The sequence below is a fragment of the Halichoeres trimaculatus genome, unplaced genomic scaffold (assembly GCF_033239565.1).
Source record: "Halichoeres trimaculatus isolate MK-OKI-2021-1 unplaced genomic scaffold, fHalTri1.1 fHalTri1_scaffold_9, whole genome shotgun sequence".
NCBI lineage: Eukaryota > Metazoa > Chordata > Actinopteri > Labriformes > Labridae > Halichoeres > Halichoeres trimaculatus.
Genome location: NW_027437188.1, coordinates 28373421 through 28393974, shown reverse-complemented (window position 1 = coordinate 28393974; position 20554 = coordinate 28373421). Strand labels below are relative to the sequence as shown.

The 20554-nt window shown below is 44.7% G+C and overlaps 1 protein-coding gene across 10 annotated transcripts in view; it reads right to left on the bottom strand.

The window, feature by feature from the left end:
- robo2 (roundabout, axon guidance receptor, homolog 2 (Drosophila)) overlaps positions 1-20554 on the bottom strand; it is a 341406-nt gene that overhangs the window by 126527 nt on the left and 194325 nt on the right. For all 10 annotated transcript variants that reach the window (XM_074678828.1, XM_074678834.1, XM_074678827.1 and 7 more), the window contains one exon: positions 19639-19965. In XM_074678828.1, the coding sequence (XP_074534929.1) occupies positions 19639-19965 (327 nt within the window). The remainder of the gene's footprint in view (positions 1-19638; positions 19966-20554) is intronic.

Genomic DNA, 20554 nt, shown 5'->3' with positions numbered 1-20554 from the left:
ATTCCTACCGCTGCTCACAAGCTCCTGTAATATTCACAAGGGCTGTGAAATAGCAGAGTAATTGGGATATGTTTAGGATGTCTTACTATGTATTTCGAGCTAAAAGCCGACAGCAGGCTTGCTCGCACTCTCATTTCAGAATCCCCAAATATGAACAGTAAAGATTCTGTTTCTGAGTCAACAGGGAAAAGAAATCTCCTTTCCCCATGAAAACAAATCAACTTAAATGGTTTGAACAATGCGCTGTAATGTACATTTAGTTGCACAAGAGCAGTAAATATTATTTACTTAGCTGTGCAACTAAAATGAGTGATGCTTACTTGGCTGGCGGTGCAACAACAAAGTGATGTTGATTCGGCCATGCGGAGTGATGCTCGCTTGCCTGTGCAGCAGAGAAATGGCTGCGTCCTCTTTAGATGCTAGAGCGATTGCAAGAGCCTCGCAATGTATCAGCACCCAGAGACGTGCCCATCCCAGGGGCGACCACTGCACCATGTCCCGTCCCTGACACGCCAACGTAATGAATGGCCCTACTAATGAAGGCTTACTAATTGATTATGGAGAAAACAGAGTATTACTCACCCAATGATGGCAGCTCCGAGGGCTGCCGAGACACTTTGTCAATGCTCTGTTTTTCCAGCCTGTCCAGCCCAGAGGGTCTTTATATTGACCTTCTGACCAGCGTAGACGCCTCGCACAGGATGGAGTGTATTACTTTTGTAATATTTCATTATGCCTGAACATGTTTTATAACACAGAGCATTGTGTGATTATTTTATTCATGCATCCATCAACATTAATTCAGAAAATTAATGTGTTGTACATCTTGCTGCCGGCATACACCAAACCCAACCAGGTGTGTCCGCCAGGGATGAGACTGAATGGGGATTTCGAGGCTTTACGCTCTAAGCTGTTGTTCAGTGAAGCAGTCAGGAGCTGCTAAGGTGGGAGGCGTATGTAGAGGGCCATTGTCTTTGATTAACTAATTAGTCGACATTATCAAGACTAAACAGAAGTCATTACCAATGGGCTTTGGTGGGGAGGCCCTCATTTCCCAATGGGCCTCGAACCACTGTATCCCCGGCTCTGCCCAGTCCGCCGCAGCCCAGGTCACTTATTAAATCTATAACAACTAATTTTGCTTTTTAAATGAGCCTCTAATTGACTTTCGTGTGAAGAAAAGCGATGTGAATGACCCAGCTTGTATTATCTGAATCACTGATTGAATCCATGATTGAATGTGAATCAGTGATGTAAGATTGGGTTTCCAGACAATGAAGGCTGAGATATGAAGAGCGCTGACCCGACTGCTGATGCTGCTGCTCCTTACACGCATTCAGTCACTCATTATTAGACACACGTTAATTTATTCACCCGTAACAGCAGTCGAGCTATTTCCTGCTTGGTCTCGTGATGTTGAATGAAGAACTTCTGCAAAAAGAAGCACCTGAAGTAAACACAAGGGGAACAAAAGATGCACACAAACTCAGCCTGAGTGCAAAGAAGTGACACTACTCATCCAGTGAGTTGCACATGTTCCCCGTTGCCATCTTCTGTCGAGCTCAGACGAGGAGTGTCCTCAGGCTCACAGGCAGGGGCCAAACCATAATCAAGAAATTATCATAATTCACTCTAATCATAAGTGAAGGAGGGCGAAATGACTGAAATTAAATTCTGGATTACTGCCTCTGACTGCAAGGATCTTACTGTAAGTGTTATTTTTTGCCTGTGTTTTAAGTATACCTTCTCTGTCCTCCTGCTGCCAATTCAAACATTAAGTCAACGGGAGTTCCACAGGTTTACTGGTAAGCAACACACACTAACATGCAAACACACATCCGTGGTGTGGATTTATGCCGTTGGTGTGTAATGAGAGGGGCACAGGCTGAGTGATGAGATTGCTCAGAGTGCTGTATGGCCTGGATCCCAGACCTGGGCATTAGAGCGCTCCACTGCAGAGGTAGCAGCATGCTGGGAGGAAGAAGGAGGCAAAATAAAGGCTGGTCAGAAAAGGGCCGTTCTGGTCTAATTGAGTCCTTTGGGCCGAGGCTTCACTGATCAGAGACTTGTTACAGGAATCCGGTTTCATGGTTTCCAAACAATGAGATTTCAGAAGAGGGATTTGTAGTCCTTTGGGATTCCCACCTAACCTTTCTGTGATTTTTGTGGTTCACTCTTGGTTGTCTGCCCTAGTGTTCCTCTGTTTTAAATCCGATTACTATAACAATATGGAGAGGCTGTGTTGAGCTCAGCGAGCGGTGTTCACATATGAAACGCTGCAGTGATGCTGTGCAGTGAATGTGAATGCTCTGTTTGATGTCTACAGTGTGGGGCTTTTTAAGATCTGGGGTCTGTTTCTACATGACTGGAGCATATCCAGCTTCCACATGGATATCCTCTGCTCCTGGTGCTGACTCACAGGAGAGATCATGGCGTGTGTTACCATTGGAGGAGAGTGTTACAAAGGTTGAGGGATCAAAGCTCAGAGCCGTAAATCCTAAAACCATTATTCAGACCTGCTGCCCAGATGATTAAATATTGATGGAGATTGACAGGGCCGTACACACATATGGTGTTAAAGGAGTTTGAGCCATAGCAACAAAGAATGCTGGGAGGAAGAAAAGCTGTTTACGAATATTAAACACTTTGATGCAAAACTGTGAGTCTTATGTTTAAAAAAATGAGAGTAAGATATCTAAAGCTGTTGTTTAAGAGAAATCTCACAAGAGACCTCCTGAATGAAGAATAAACAAAGCAAAGCATAGCTTTCAGTATGACAGCCCTGATCTGAAACATTCACAGCATTTACAAAAGGATTCCTGGGAGAAAGGCATGTTTTCTTGCGCACTCGTACTCCCTCTCACTCTTTATCTCTCCTGCCGTCTCTCTTTCTCTCTAAACAGTCCCAGGGAGACAGAAAACAACAAAGACAAATGACTTTGGCCTTTTAAAAGAAGCATCAAACATCTCCCTCCAGTGGGCAGAGGATCCACAGAGGTGTCCATGTTTCTCGCTAACCCCCTGTAGTGGCATTAACTAGCGGGGGCCCTAGATGAGCTTCCTGTGGAGAAGGAAAGGCCAGGACAAACACAGGCGCTGTGCCGCTTTTAATAGGCGCTAGGCCCACTCAAGTGTAGCAGTTCATAAATTAGAGAGGAGAGCAAAGAGAGGAAGATAGGAGACTGAGCAAATACAAGTAGCAAACACATGACAGAGAGCTGCACGCCCTCTGGATCATCACTCACTTCAGCATAATGTGACAGAAAGGAGAGAAAAGAAAGGCAAGATTGAACACGATAAGAGGATAGGGAGCCTAATAAAAGTTATTTACACTGGATTCAGCACAGGATCCTTCCAATTGCATGAGAGACTGATTCAAAGCCAACCACAACTGAAGTATATGCTTCTCTGTAGTCTAGAGTGAAGGGATGGGGAGGAGGGACGAGGGGGACATGCACAGCTCCTCGTCCACCTGATGCCACAAAATGCCGCCTCGCACGGCTTCCCTTTGTGGCCCAAAGTGCTGGGCAAAGGAGAAAGGCAGACACAAAGAACAGACAGCACTCTCTGCAGGACACGCTTTGTGCCATCGCCACTCACAGGCGGCAGGACAAAGCCGTCAGCTGCCCGGACACCTCGTTAGCCCGCTCCCCGCAGCTCTCACATGGCACAGGGTTGACTGCAGCCCTCCTGCTGGGACTGGCTCGCAGCTAAAGTGGAGCTTCAGCCACAAAGATGTACACACAAATACACACGGACATTGTGCGACTGTAGAGCAATAAAGACCAAAGGACAAATACAGTGCAATAAAACACACCTGTTCTACAGAACGATCAGGGCCCTGCTTTCACAAGGCTTTTCAGAGATATATGCTGGGGTTGTTAAAGCTGCTCCTTTCAGATGTGGTCCTCAACAAAAGCGCTGCATGCTTGCTGGACCTAACTCGGAGAAAAGCACAAGGCTCTGTCTCTGCTCTCCTATCTTTTAACCCTTTTCACATTAAAAGTGATGCAGAAAGGAAAAAGAAAAAGCTTTTAAAGCCACCAACATCACATTAACAGGCTGATGGATCCAGTTAACTGCTCTACATCTGTGAGTAAAATAATTCCTTCCCACTGGCATTGTAGCACTTCTCTCGAGGAATAGCCAAGTATTATAAAAAATAAGGTGGATAAAAAAGCAAATCTTAGCACCTTAAACTGCTGCATGTTCCAAGCTCATTTGCAAGCAAATAAATTCTATTTTACATTTTCAAGCGCCAGAATTGTTCCACTCACACTCATCCAAAGGCTGTTTTATGGCTGTTGTGCTATTACCAATAGGCTGTTCCTGTTGCCATGCCCTGGAATATTAAGCAGGGAGTGCTTAGCTTGCTTAGGCCAAGCCAAATAAATATGCGGGAATTAGTTCCAGCTTCATACGCCTTCAAAAAAGGGATCCACCAGTCAATGCACCAAAACAACCCATTCACCACACTTCAACTCATTCTGGCTACAAAGGGGAGCAAAGCAAATTTCACATTGACACAAATAAATAAATTTATGCTGGGAGCTTTGAGGGTGCAGGGAAGGGGCTATACATGAATGCAAGGCGAAGTAACAGCCCAAATCAGGGATAAACAGTAGACTGCACAAACACACACAGACACCCTGTATCTATAAACACAAATATTTCTGTCTGCAGTGCTTCGGTCCAGGAAAACTCTGCAATAAGGTTGGGTATAACCTTGATAATGATCATTGTTATTAATAAAAAGAACATGTTAACAGTTGTGCTGTAGTCATATTTCAAAACAGAGGTGACTTCCCCATCATTGCCTCACCTGTTTGTTTGCTGTAGCCCAACTTCAAAGATAGGATATTTTATTTTTTTCTCTGCTTTTTAGCAAGTATCTAATCAAGATACAAATTAAGTTTTATTTGCATTTCTAGCACAAAGGGGGAGTCGGAGGTGTCACAATATCTTCTTTTAGTCACAGCACAGTGTCAGCTGTGAGCTCTACACCTCACCAGTGATGAGAAAATTCAAACAATACAGAGAAATAGAAGAGTCTGTGCTGATACTTACATCCCCACACAGTTCTCTGGATAAGAACTAATGATCAAGATTTAATATTTTAGAGTAGGTCTTAACTGTATTTTAAAGAAAATCCTTTTTATCTCCAGTATCTGCAAAGAGGAGTTCAGATGAGTTAGTAAATGTTCAGTAACTGCAACAATAAATGAATAACTAGTTAAGCAGCAAACTTTTTTGATGCTCAATTTTTACATTTTCATTGAATTCAGTGGATTATATCTGCTGCAGTTTCTTGATTAGTTGTCAAAAAGCAAAGATAGAAGTTGTTGCTGACAATTTAATGGTTAGTTGTTATTAGTGGTGTCATCACATGTTAATGCCGTGTGTCGACATAAGATTGTTTTCTGAAGTTGAAGAGCAGTAGAGTGAGACTATCTCACTGTCTTTGCTGAGAGCAACAGGTAGAAAACACAGAGTAACATGAAAGCAACTGAAGCAACAACACTATATCATAAAATGTCTAAAGTACAGAAGAATTCAAGCCAGTGGTACAAAGAAAAGAGCTGCCTTAAAGATCTAGAAGCAGGAACTTGCTTGTCACAGGTGTGTTTGATGAAGGCCTGGTGACATTCAACTTCATGGTCCAAAATTAGCACCACGCTGTGTTTTTCAGTCTCTGACCTTAAATCTTTTCTCTCCTTCTCAGCTCCATGATCGGTTTCCTGTAGCACCTCTCACGTCTCATAACAAATTCAGATAACTCCATAGTTGACAACTACTGATCTTTCTAAACTTCTTTACATTTTTGTTTCTGATGTTAAATATTTTGATCTACCTCCACACTATAGTAACTTCACCACAGCACCAACAGCAACATCATTTTGTTCTATGTGTGACAGTCTTTTTTAATATATATATTCTTATGCTGGTGTTCCTGAGTTATGTGACATAGCGTGCCCTGAATGTATACAAAAACCAAACAATCAACCTCCCCCAGCACTAAATCACACCGGCCACAATCTTTGTATCCATTAAAAGAGATGATGTACCAGAAGGCAGCAATCAGTCAGCACGCCTGTGGCCGCCACCCATGCATCAGCCTGTACATCCTCCCCATTCAACAGCTGTGGACTCATATGTTACTGTCCCTCTACCTGTCACTGTCCGTCCACAACCACACCAGCCACAGCACACATCAATCAGCCTATCCCATGCTGCTTTTTAATCTGTTCCCACCCCCAAGGACCAAGTCGGCTTTGAAATTACAGTGAAGAAAGGTCACCCCATCCAATTAGAACATCATCAGGGATGCACACTAGAGGGTCATTCCCTGAACCCTTGTAGCACATCGTAAATTCTGCACTGTCCAAGAAGGAACACCTACTCTGGGGGGATCAAGATGGCTGATTGGTGTAAGGGCTGGTAGATGAGGAGCTGTGCTGAAGACACGACTGATATGAATTGTTGTTTGGGTTGATATGAGGTGTAATGGCATGTAAAAGTGCTGCGATAGGTCCATTCCCAGAGGATAGACAATGTTATCATCATTCCTTGTATTGACCCTGTGACGACCTCAGGGCCCAGATCAATCAGGACTCCAATCAGGATCAAATCAGGCTGCACTCTGCATCCTCTACCATCATTTTTATAACCTGCAACTGGAAAGATTTATCTGTGTGATAAGAAACAAATACAGACAAAAGAGGAGATTTTGAATGAAGCACTCCAATGGTAGGGACCATGTGGAGACCACTGTCTCAGCTCGGCTGAGGAGCAAAGCTAATGAGAGAATGGTGGAGGGACAGACAGAGGAAGAGAGACAGAGGGAGGGTCAGCGAGCTTTGAGCCTCTTGCGGGTTGATCTAAGCCAATTAGATAAAAGTGACAGCTCAGCTACGTGCTCATGACACAACTAGACCATGGCATCGCTCTGAGCCCCAACACCCCACAGTACAACCATGACTTGGACCCCAACATGCCATTCACACCCACACCATGAAGGCTTAAATATCTCTCAACCACAACCCTCATCACTCCAGCCAAGACGGAGAAGGAGTATGCTCGACAAAAACTCTGTTTCTCTCCCCTTCTGTGCTGCTTCCTCCGCTCTTTATAAAGGAGTATTCGGCCAAGCGGAGCTCCCTGCTTGCCTCTGTCATGGTTGGCCAACTGTCTTGACATCTGATGTTGTGAAGAGTTGCTGTGACGACCTGGCAAATCCACTGACCTTTGCCCCGGCAGTCCAAATCTTGTGAACCCGAGACGGGGAGAAAGCCAAGAATCTTGGTGGGGGATATGTGAAGTGAAGAGTTTCAATTGAAAAAAGGGCTGGGTTCAAGTGACCAGTGGCAGCTGTCATTGCTGTGTTGCTTCCTTCCTGTGAGGAGATAATAGTGCACAGCCTTCCCAGCGTACAAGAGGGGAGGCGGTGGGCCACCAGGTTGTGGCTTGTCAGGGAACCAGCACAGGGCCTGTGATTAATGAGACAGGGCATCGCGCCGCAGGGAGCTCAGCAGCACGTGCCACACTAGTGGTACCAACAAAAACTCTTGACATTGTGTGCTTAGGGGACTCCCAACTCCTAAAGAAAGAGCCAGTGTCATAATGGTTCAATAGCCAGACAGTGATATAAATGTGGAAAGAGGCACTCCAACACATACCAAGGAAAAGCCTATAAAACAAATTGTGGAACATCAACAGTCATGTGGCACAACCCTGTCACAGAAATTAAACAAGTATCCTCTGATGCATCCACTCATTTACCCTTGACTGAGCATCAAGTGTATAAAATGTGTGGCTGTTTTGGGGAGGAGGGGAAGGGATAAGCAATGCAGAGATGGACGATGACAGGAAGGAGTGATGGGGGTTGAGAGACACCCAGCAGGAGGCAGGACAAGACATCCCTCCACACGTCTAACGTCTGCCACTCAAGAAAGTTAATGATGCCACGTTCCTGGGCCAACCATCCCCCTGCTGCGTGTGAGAAAAGAGACAGACAGCGAGAAAGGACTGACGCTGGTGTTGCTGGCACACGGATGCAGTCAGAGGAGGCGAGATGCTCGTGCAGGGGGAGGGGCTTGTGGTTGAAAATTGGAGGTCTGGGATTATTTATGAGCATCAACACCCAAGTTGGCTCCACTGAATGATTTTGAGATGAGTTATCTATCCCCCTCTTTCCCTTTTCAATATCGCTGTCCCTTGCCCTCATCTGGATCCTTTATCGAGTCAAGTTACTTATTAAAGTCCATGAGAAATTCTGCTAATTTTGTTAGCAGTCTGCCGCTGGGTTGCAATTTGATTTTTTTACAGCCAAATGGGGGATGGGTGTTTGGATTCTGGGCTGAAGTTGTTATCATCTACTGCCAGTGAGGAAACAGCAGTTTAAGGGATAAGGGGGGAAACAGGAGGGATGGGGGATGAAGAATTGCAAGATGGTGAGTGGAGATAGCAACATCCTGACTGTGTGAGGTTTGGTTTCGTAGAATGTCTTATAAAGCAGAAAAGGCTGCCTGTGCTGTAAAATGATGAGATGTATGGTAAAGAAGGGTTCATAGATGTCAGCATACCACTCGTGGCTCACTTTTCACAAAGGAGGCAATTCGTTGAATCCCGTAGCAATCGAGTTTTGAGTATACGGTCATTACAACAGAACTTGACTACTTTATAAATGAATAAGCTGACGGATTCTCATATCCCTGAGCCGGTAATGGAATTATCTGTGCTTTCTTCCTCTGACACAGGAATAACCCTGCCTTCCTGAGCCATTCCTTCTTTCATACATCTCCCAATAACACTAGCTTAACTTTATTAACAGCATATGCTAGAGATGGTCTCCAGACTGCCAAATGGACCTAGGCAGCTCTGTTTCAAGCCATGGGGTCAGATGATGGTCAATCGATGGTCAGTCAGAGGTCATATCAAGAGCGGACCAAAGGTCAGCTTATCAGGACTCAGAGGTATAACTGGACTATGAAACCCCTGTGCTGATGTGAGAAGACCTAAATCATGTGGACGAGTTTCTCCTGCTGGGAGTCTGGGAATATGATAAGAAGAGCAAATTAGCACACCCTCAAATTTAACATTTTGACTGAGAGTAGTCCTCCACTGATCATGAAACCAATTAAAAATGAGTCCACAATATTTCTAAATTACAGTCAATTCTTAGTGTTCAGGTTCTTTTTCATGTGTCTAAGAGAGGAGGAGTAAATTACCAAATTACCAAAAACAGGCAATTATACTAATAACACATCAGTTACATAAACTATCAACTGGATAATTGCAGATGTATCGCACTCAACATGTTTTGAATAATATGGTTTCCCACAACCTTCTGCATAGCAACAGCAGCCAAATCGATATTCATGAAGTGTCAGAGTTGTAATTCATGTGTCTGTTCCACATGAACGCCACAGGGACCTTTAAAAAGAGAGTTGGGGGGTGTGGGGGGAGCCAACATGTAAATTTCACAGCTAATGCCTGGGCATGGCGTATGTTCGCCAATTAAGCTGTTCTTTTCAGCTCCATTACAACGTGGTATCTGGGGGTTCATTTTTCCCTTACTGTGCCATTTAGGCTTCAAATGGGCAAATGTTCACTGTGCAAGTTGGACGACATAGAGGGACTTTGGAGTCTGTTACAGATTGTGTGTATGTGAGTGGGTAGCCTGCCTGGGTTCCAAACATTTATGTGCTGCGGTGCCTGTGTGCCTCTGTGTGTGGAGGCCCTAATTTGTGCATGAAACAGGAGAGCGTTAATGGCTTTTAAAGATCGGTGGAGTCAAATGAGCGCGCTCATCAGTTAGCCACACACCCCCTGGTGATCACTCAATGTCGTTGGATTTCATTTCCTGTGGAATAAGAATATCACGGTGGATCCAAGACAAATCCCTGCAATTATAACCACACTTAAGATGATGCACTGCCTTTATTTGTCTCCCTGGTGGTGTAATATTGTGAGTTTGGTTTAACACATCAAAAGCAATCCACTCAGAAGATGATACAGTTGTTTAAATTGTATTGAAGCAAAACCTTTCTAAATATGAATTTTGGAGGAACCCAGCAAAACAGAGACATGCAGACAGCTCTTAAAACAATGGAAAAAGACAAACAACCAGACAGAGGAAGACATGGGAGGCACCTGCATGTTGGTTAATAGCTTTGCCCGGGACGGTGTAGAGCATAAGGGCCAGCAGCAAGAGGCACAGAGATAAGGTTCTGCTTAGCATTTCAATAGGGTGCTCTGATTTCTATTCAGTTGGCCTTTGGCCAGGCTAGTGCTTAAGTGGTCTGGGCTAGTCTGTCTGGTCTATACTGTGCCAACCAATGTGCAGGCTCGTATCTGGCAACGTGAGATGTCTGTCAGTGTCTTGGTCTGTCTGTCTGTCTGTCCGTTTGGCTGAACGAGAGTCTGGCTGGTTAATAATCAGCCTGGCTTGCTGCTAATCATCCTCCCAGCTGCAGAAGCAGGTGGCCACACATACCACAGCTCCCAGTCTCATTCACCATGTGATGTCATCTCACTGCACCTGGTAACACTGCGTCACACACAAGTGAGGTAGCCGCTTTCTCCATATGCAATCATGTGTCTCGGCTGGTCCTGACACTGACAGCGTTTGACGTTTCTGTCTGAATGGAGTGAATGTGGCGGCTCCTGCTGTAAGCTGGTGGCGGCTGTGTCCCCTCCGTCACCTCTGCCAAGCCTGGGTCTGATCCCAGAGCAGTGGAACAGGCCGAGGCAGCAGTTAGGACACACTCCACATTGAAATAGGAAGCCATTAACTCTGCACCACACAAGGTCACCTTCAACTGGGCACAGCAGCCACTGAACTTCCTCCACTGATACGCCCATTGGATGAAACAGCGCAGTCATGCAAAGGTCAGGCTGTAAATCTGAATGGAACCACAGCTGTGTTAGGAACCACACGCTTACACTTTTGATCTTGTCTCCCTTCACTTTTGAAAGTGATCAAAATGCTTTGAGTATCACTTTCAAACAGCAGGAAAGGAAATGAGAGAAGGAAGGGAGTGAAAGGAGAAGAGGAAAGAGAGTGATAGAGGGAGAGAGATGTAGGGAAGGAGAGGAAGAGGGAAAGAGCAGAACTGGATGATCAGGTTTCATCTCTGGTCTGCAGCTGTTCAGGGCTCTGATGGCTGATAGGTGTCTCTTACAGCAAATGTAATCCAAGCCAAACACAATATCTGTCTACGCCATCAAGAGATCACTAAGTCATAACACATCCGAACCCTCAATAACTCTGCTGAGCTCCAGCGCCAAAGGATCAATAATATATTTCTTTAACTGTTTTCTTGAAAGTAGATTGGCAAAAACAAGCTCCAAGATCTCTGAACTTCCCAAATCCAGTTTGAAATTTATAACTCTGTTCTGCTTTCCCACAGACCGCTACTTCCTCCTCATTCACACAGTTCAGTAAAGAATCCAATGAGGCTGAAACTGCGTGTCTCCTTCGCTCCCATAGGGTTACCTTAAGGAAAGATTTTCTTCAATGTTTACACGACTAGAAAAACAACCACAAGAGCTGTTTTCCTGAAGCATTCAGCGTGTGTGCTTGTGTCAAATTGTGCAAAACAGCCTTCAACACGACATATCCATCAGACTGCCAGCGTGCAGTTTGACAGTCGAAAACCAAAACAAACAGACCGAACTGAGGGTCCAGCTGAGTCCTGACCCTTTGCATTGTGCACCCTACAGTGTTGCACAAAGGCATGTATGCGCGTGAATGAATGTGTGTTTAAGGGTGTGTGAGAAAGTAACCAAGGAAATAATGGGCATACAAACCAGGAACATCAGTGCAGAAATAACACACCAATTCACACACCAGAGGGTGAATCAATTTCTGCGACATTCGATTCAAAGCCGTATCAGCCAGCGCCTGAACTTCAGGCCCGCCACCCTGTCACCTCCCCCCCAGCTCCATATGATGGATTACCATCTCTGGCAGTCTCAGAGAGGTAGTGGAGGGTGGGGGGAGGCCAGTCACTACAGGGACGCATTCATCGGAGGGGAGCTTTGGGTTAAGGAATCAGGGTTTGACAGAGATGTGAGGTGGATAGGAGAGGGCAAAGGGTTCTCCAGGGGTCAGAGGATCCAATCCCAGCTGGACTCAATGGCAAGCCACCCTCGGCATGCAGTGGTCTACAGGGATTTCCTTCAGGGTCGCACTTTTCGATTAAAATTATTATCACTCACTTGTCCTGTTTGCTAGCTTGACAGCAAATAGAGCGGTATCAGACATATTCATCTGGTAAATATCACACCTGTGCAACCATTTATAAGGGTCATGAAATCATCATGTGTTGGGTTAGCTACTCATGGGAATGATGAGCAGATTAATAGACTGATGAATTAAGGTTTATTCAGGAAGATTATATCAAAATATTTATTTTTGTGCTGAAAACTGCAAAAACACGAAGCCTGAATAAATCACAAGCATGAGTCGATATAAACCAGAAATCAAAGTGCAATCCACCCATGAAAGCAGGAGCCTCAGAGCCTCTCTGTTTTAAAGCTGATCAATAAACAGCCTGCAGACAGATTTCAATAATTTACAGCTCAGTCTACATTCAACTGTCTGAAGAGTCAAAGAAGCACAAGTCAGGCTGAGTTTATCATAAAGAACGTGCTTGTCTGAAGGAGCTTACTTTTTACAACAATGCTGCCAAGCTTGTACAATTTAGGGACCTGATGTTAATGCAAAGATTTATCTATCAGTCACCCATAGGGAGAGGCATAGGTGGAGGGAGAAATGAGAGGAAAGAGGTAAAACACAGGCAGGCGGAAGAGACAAAGCAACAGCCCTGCATTGTCAGAGTGGAGAGGCCATCAATAACAGTGTCACTATAAAAGAGAGAGAAGCGAGAGTGGGGTGTATAAAAGAAACCCAACAAAACCCCAGTGTGCTGGGTGCTTCATCTTGCCGGGCACTAATGGGCGTGAGAAGCGCCTGGCTCAGCGTTCTATGCCTGACAGCTTACTTCTCCTCTGACGGGCCGTGGCACCCATGACGGAGTGCCACACACTTGTTTAATCCAGTTTATACACTCAAAAGTGACACAATGGTGAAAGTGGAGAGGTGGAGAGGTGGACAAAAAGAGAGAAAGAGGATGATTAAGAGCTGGGAGAAATCGGCAAGGGTCATTGCAAACTTGGATCTCATTACATCTCGCAACTTCTCACACTTTCCGTCTTTGCCTTCAGCTCCTGCTGCACTCCTCCATCACTGCTGTCATTATGAAGCCATACAGTGTAGCTGTGCTTCATTTTCAGTCCTCAGCAACAACTCAACCTGCTTCCTCTGAGGGCAAGAAGGTAACGCAGGCAGTCTATTTCCCTTCGGTGGAGCTGGGGAGGTCAGAGCAGGGACACAGGGCCCCGCTGAGGATAGTAAAACTGCAGTCTCAGGACTTATCATGCGTGTGTGTGAAAGTGCCAGTTTGTGTGTGTGACAGGGAAAGGTCAGGGTGCCGGTTGTGACTGCAGCAAATTCAGATGATTTATCTCCCTGTGAGAATTTTCCAAATTTCTGGTCCATTTCTGCAGGCCGGTCTATTTCCAAACACTGCAGAGGAGCTGGGTTAGGGCAGAGACTCCTCATTTACTGTGGCCATCTGTGGCTGATAAATGAGAGCGCAATCTGCATGCTGCTGTATATGGCTGGTGGGAACTGTGTGAGAGCAAGTTAATGTTTGTGTGTGTGTGTGTAAATCCCAATAGATAACAACACCACTTTACAGAGGTCAGCAACTCCAGCCGTGCAGACACAGTGCTGACACATTTAATCAGGGATTTCTCCTCTCTCACAGTTTACCAGGAGAGGATATTTCCCACACCTTTGCCTCCTCTTACCATCTTTTTTTATCACAGAGGAACAATCTCACCTCTGTACATCTATACATTTTACTTTTGCTACTGAAATAAGGAGGCCTGTCACGATAATCAAACGATAAATAAAAACGTCCTCAGTAAGTTTGCCAGCCTCGATAAACTGACACGTGCATGCATGTTTGTTTTCCTCCTCTCTTTCGACCAAAGAGGCTGAATGAGAAGATGGCTCACTACGTCTATCTTTCCTAACATCGGGGTGCATAGGTTCTATAGCAGATTTAGCAGATTTATAGCGGAGTGAGCAGCTGTCAAAAATGCGATCTTTGGGCTGCTCACGCGTACACACGGAGAGAGCTGAAGCGAGCGTCCTGAGGGGTAAGGAGGAAACACAGGCAAATATGAGTGATGGCACGAGGATACAGTTCTTAAGCTGCCTGCCACAGCCCCAGTGTGGGAAGTTTGTTTATTATCAGAATGAACAAAGTGTGAACTCATGAACACCAACGAGCTGATATGTCGCATTTGTTGGAGAATAGTGGCGACGAAGAGGAAGAAGAGGGACGTGCAGCGGAGCCTTGTTCTTTGACAATCCGCTCTTACTGAGGCTTTTGGCGCCAAATGTTGGGCGCTCAAAGAGAACTACATTGCCAAAGAAATGCAGCCCTTCAATACAGTTGAAAGCAAGAAATATCAAAAATGTTTGACAGACAGTACGGATTGACTGGGAAAAAGTACATGTTACAAACAATTCAGGAACTGTATAAACTCCCTTTTATTTAGGCTATAGTTTTTATTGTTGTGGGGTTTTTTTGGAGTTTCGTTTTATCTTTGGGGACAGGGTCTACGTTTTATTGTTTTGTATTAGTATTAATTTTTTTCATTGGCATGTATTTTTTTTCTAAAAGAGAGTCCATTTCATTTTCATTGTATTTTCTTCTCTTTCTTGTTTGTTAAACTTATTATAATTTTTGTTTAATTTATTTTATTTAAAAGATCCTGACCTTTTAATTACAGTTAATTATTCTTAAGAAATTAAAGTTTCTTGCTTTTGATATGGTGTACTCACTTTATTATCCCATTTATCATAATCACATCAATGAAAAAATTGAAAAAAAATCAAAATAATATTGACAATAATATCGTTTATCAGCAATAATATTTTGGAAAATTATCGTCTAGCAAAATTTGTTATCGTGACAGGCCTAGATTTAAGACACTTTACGGAAGAAACATCTGGAGTTCTGGGTTGTGCAGCAGCCTCTATGGTCATTCAGATTATGTTCACCTGATATCAAATTTAGATCTTGCTCAGTTTATGGAGGAGAATTCCTTTCGTACAGCATTTTTAACTCACTACCACTCTGACTTGCCTTTCATTCGACAGCAAAAGCAGCAAGGACTTTGGGATGTTAAAGTAGAACTCTCAGCCATGCCAAATGTTGCACAAAAATCTGAAACCACAAAAGCTGATTCTTACAAGAAGCTTTTTTAAAAAGATCTTTTATGGTCTGAGCTTCGACGCTTTGTTCTACACAGCCACACACATAAACACAGAGAAGAAAACATTTGAATACAAATTAAACCATGACTCTGTATCCGTTTCCTAACTGTGGCATGCATCATTAATGTGCCGTTAATGTTGCATTGTTGCTGCTTCCTTCATTACCCTTCATTATTTCTCAAGGACTTCAGCGCAGATTAAACCTCAGCCCTGCCGCGGTTTACACAAGCGTGAGGGGCAGGTGTTTGTGTGCACATTGTCTGCTTCGGAGTATGTGCTGTTTGTGTGCACCATCACTCCATCCTCTCGCTGCTGAAACAGAGTAATGAGTCCAGATGAGCTTGTGAAAGCCTGGGCAGAGCAGCTCAGCTCAGGCTCCCCACCTGGCCGGCTCCTCCTGGCCTGTCCCTTTATTAGCTTCCCCTCATGCTGGACACAACAGGAACAGCTTGGTGCCCTCCTCCTCCTCTCTTCTCCACTCACACCTCTCCTAACTCTATTTTCCTGCTAATTACCTTGTTGTACGAGCACCAAATGCTACCTAACGATTCACTTAATTGCAGAAGTGGTACATTAGATGATATCAAAGGACCTTTTGAAAAAGTCATCCAATCCTGATCCAAGCGGCATTTCGAACCAACCCCAGACATCTGTTTCATTTCTGTGTCATTTGCATTTTTAAAGGTTACAAAATGAACACAGCAGCAACAGAGAATACAGATGTACACCTCCTGATCCAGTAACTTCAGTCCCTTTGCACTTTGTTTCCCTTGAGACAACAGAAGCACAGATATGTCAAAGGGCCAGACGAGATGCTTGTTAAAACTGTTTACCCTACATGTTTGAATCTGGAGCACAACATACCTGTACTATCCATCCACCTGAGAAGGCTCATTAACATTTTCTTTGGGATCCCTTCGCCCCAGGTGTGCCCTGTCACACTTACATACACAGATATCTGCAATGCTAGCAATTTATTCAGCAGCGGTGGCTGCAGCTAACATTTCTGACACTGGCTTCAAGATGATTTATGATCCTGCTCATTGACCCAGTTTATTCTGAGGAGAGGAAACGGGGCACATCCCCTCGTATACGCAGAATATCCATCCCATGAAGTTGTGAGCGTTATCAAGGAGGAATAAGATAAGAGAGCAGCCTGTTCACAAACCCTCCAGGCAACACGTTGTACAACTTCTCCAAGTATTGGACAGTGAACAACAGTTGTAATGAAATGCAGCAAAGTGCATTATCTTCACCCTCAGAGTGAGATAACACGAGGCTCTTCATGCTCCTGCCCAGCCGTTTGTGACCAATGTGTGTTCAACCCCCGACACTCAAAGCAGACACGCTGCAAAGACGAAGCAGAGTCACAGCACAAGTCCCCCCAATCTGGCCCACATTAATAATGCAGAGGCACCTCTCAAAGGCCTCTTCCCCCTCTTCCTCCCTGCTCCACCTTTCCTCCACTGACAGACAGAGTGCTGAGTGCTGCCCAGCTTGATGTCCGGCACGCTGCGGAGCCACTCTGCTCTGTGGACACTGAGTTCAATCTGTTTCAGAGCTGCAATTCAATTATCTCACCAGGGTCCTGCTCAACCACTCGTGGACAGAAGGGGGGCAAAGGTGTGTTCAATACGAGGGAAGGGAAGAGGACGAGGAGGGGGAGGTAGAAGGTGATGATGGTGGTGGTGGGGAATGAGATGTATCATAAACACGAACCCGGTTCAACATGGATATGGATTTAAATTCTGCTTTTCCTTGTGCGATTAGCTCTGGCTTTACAATCACTAGACGGATGTCAGGACCTGATAAGGCTAATCACTGCAGTAAGCCAATGCAGAGGGATTAAGCACCCCACCCCCTCTTCTGCTCCCCGAGCCCCCCTGAAAGACCTGGCTGAAAGGGAAAGCCAAGAAAGCCCACGGCCTGAAACAAGCTAGGCATGGAGCGCTTCACAAAAACAGTCTTTCCTCCACTTTAGGATCTATCATCTTGTTTCGCGGAAAACAAAAAACACAAACGGAAAACACCTGAAACTGTCTTTTTCATTTCAGCGAAGATTCTTCTGTGAAGAGTCCTTGCTGTTCATATATATTTAAAACTGGAACATGATTATTTAATCTGTTTAATAATTTAAGAGACAGACTCATGTGACTGTATATTTAGGAGCAATGAAGCGACATTGGAGCTACATGAGACAACACTACTCTGATTCTGTCCCCTCTAATGCCCGAGGCCACACACTTGATTGGTTCAGACCCCAATCCTGAAGATCCGCTCGGGGACCTCCTACTCAATATCCCTTAGATTACTTGTCATTAAAGTTGCAACAAGTCATTAATAGCTCAATGTTATACCATACCTGCAGATTATTTCTATTCCCTCTTCCCCTCAGGTTTCCTCTGAGGAATCAAATAATCAAATAATTCATACCAGAATTATTCTACCTTGATCAAACTTCACTGGTCTTCATTTTTATAATCAAGCATGTGTCTGTACTCGACCTACAGGCAAAACTATTTCCCACAACCCCACTTCATGCACTCAGACCAACACTGCCACTATCTTCAAACTACATTTGTCTCAGGTCAGAAACACAAGTCAGGTCAGGTCAATCTAAGAAAACTGTGTGAGGGAGACTCGTTCTGTAACACTGGCACTCCAGGCAACGGCTTTTCTTTACCTGAACCAAAAAGATGGACCTGTTTGGGTGCATCCGTGCAGAACACAGGTAAAAGGAGAAAAAACAAACAATAAAGTCTCATAAAATGCCAAGATGCTGCACTGTTTGTACCTCCAGCTTGATTCGAAGTGACCTGTAAATAAATTCATGGCACCAGTGTACGCAGTAAAGGTATTTCTGCACTGCAAGGAGAATCTACTTCTTTTGGCCTGTTGAGTGTGTTGCCTAAAGATGGTGGTGTACTTTCTGCTGTCAAAGATGAACTCTATAGATAGAAACAGCTTGGTACAATGTTTACTGAGAGTGTGGCCTGAGGATCCTCCCTGAACCTTTCCCTCTCTTTCAAGAGCATCACAGCTAATACTGTGTTCTCATTTCTTCACCTGTCCAGCTCTTTCTCATCCCCTTGTCTCCTGCCCTTCTGACCTCTAATCCTGCACCTTTAAGCTATTCAGTGCCCCTGCTCAACCCCCTCCTCTGCTGGATACGTATTACAAGAGCAAGAGTGCCATAAATAAAGGCTAAGTAACAGTATGAGGAGAGAAAAATAAAATAATCTCCAGACTTCATCAATTTTTCATGAATTTTCATTTAGACAGGAGAGCCCTCTTACAGCGATCGATAGATCAAGCTGCTGTCACGCAGTTAGCACCTGGGGGCAGCTGGAAGACCCTCGGGAAGACCCTCAGGAAGGCAGGGGACCGGATCAGAGGCGGAGACCAACCCCCTCTGCTCAAACACACACAGTCCATTTCCAAGGATTACAGACCAGCTTCATGTCTCGCTATTATAAGAGTAGAAATCACAGAAACCTGCTTAAAAACACCTAAAACCCACATCTCATAAACATGTTTTGAACACAGGACACAGGACAACATAAGGACAGGGAGACTTCCCCTCCTCCTCCTGCACAGACTGTTAAAGTGCCTGGGAGCGACTCAACAGGAGACAGCCTGAGCCTGCTGGGGGGACACTCATCTTCAAAGGTAATCTGAGCCACAGCTCAGGTTCTGCCTTCAGTGTTCACCACCAGTCCAGGCAGCCTGTGTCGAATGTCCATCAGGACTTTGATCTGTGCCCAAAGATCAACCCCCAACCACATGTGAAGGAGCCACGTCTCCTACGCTATCATGGATCTGTCGTCTGACAGTTTTGTCTTACTGAATGGTCTACAAAGAACTTCAAAAGAGCTGTTCTTTTAAAACAACTTCATTTTAACTCCAGTCTCTGATTGAAAAACTCTTTCTGAATGACTCATTAGCTCAACAAACAGTTACAGATTGGTGGGACGGCCGCAGAGGAAACTGTTAGTTTGCAAACAGAGAACACTGAAAGCAATATAAAAGCAGCGCTTACATTAGTGTAATTACAATTTCAAATTAAACAATGATTTGTTTAGTCTGTTCCCTACAGGCAAGGACATTTTCCATTATATACAAAATGGAAAAGACTGTTGAGTTGTTGTTGGACAGAAATATCCCCAAATGTTCTTGTGTTTAATGTAAATCCAGTCTTTCTGTAATGATCTATTAAAAAATAAACAGGATCATTACAGAAACACAGCAAACAGGAGAAAGAACAGCAAGTCTGGACTTACATGCTACTTCCAAAGATGCATTACGGCTCACAGCCTCTCCCAGGTAGTTCCGGGCGACGCAGACGTAGGCTCCCTCGTCCGGTTTGCTCCGACGTCCGTGAACAATGCGAAGAAAGAAAAGCGAGCCGCTGGGCAGCAGCATGCGGTGAGATCGTGGGTCGTCTTTGTCCGTTTCCACCCGCTCTCCATCCTTGTACCACTCCACCGTCGGGGTCGGCCGGCCCTCTGCTTTACAGTTGAGGGTGGCGGGTTCCCCTTTAGAGACTATCAAGTCAGAGGGGTGCTCCACAATCCGGGGTGGGGAGTCCTCCTGGCGCAGACGGGATCCTAAAGGAAAGAAGAAATATACGGTCAGTTAAAGAGAAACAGGATTCAGGCTTTCTATGTTTCTACAAGTTTATACTCTGAAGCATTTTAACTTTTCATTGTTTGTCATTTTTTCAGCTAAGGGCCATTTTCCTCATTTTAACCCAGGAGCCAGGAGTGGAAAAGGGATGACTCGCTAAGTTACAAATAGCTCATTTTGGGTTTAAGGCATGCAAATAAAAGATACATTGCTCCCAGTTAACACCATCTCAAACCGGTCAAAGAACAACCATCTGCTCTTCTCAACCCTTTCTGCAAGGGCTTGTGGGTAATTGGACCCATGGGTGAACAGTGAAAAGAGGAGTGCAGTAAGCCTACATCCGAACTAAACCCACGCAAATTAAACATTTGGCTTTCAGTGGGATGCAAACCAGTAAAACTGCTGAATCCACTGCTGGGGATGTGGTCATGTGATGTGAATATGAATGGCTGGGTCCAGACGAATGTCAAATGCTAATCCCCCCTGTGGCTAAAAACCTTGGCCCGCTCTTTTATTTTAGGGCGTGCACTGGGTAAGCTCTGGGAGTCTGGCGGCAAAGATAATGCTCCA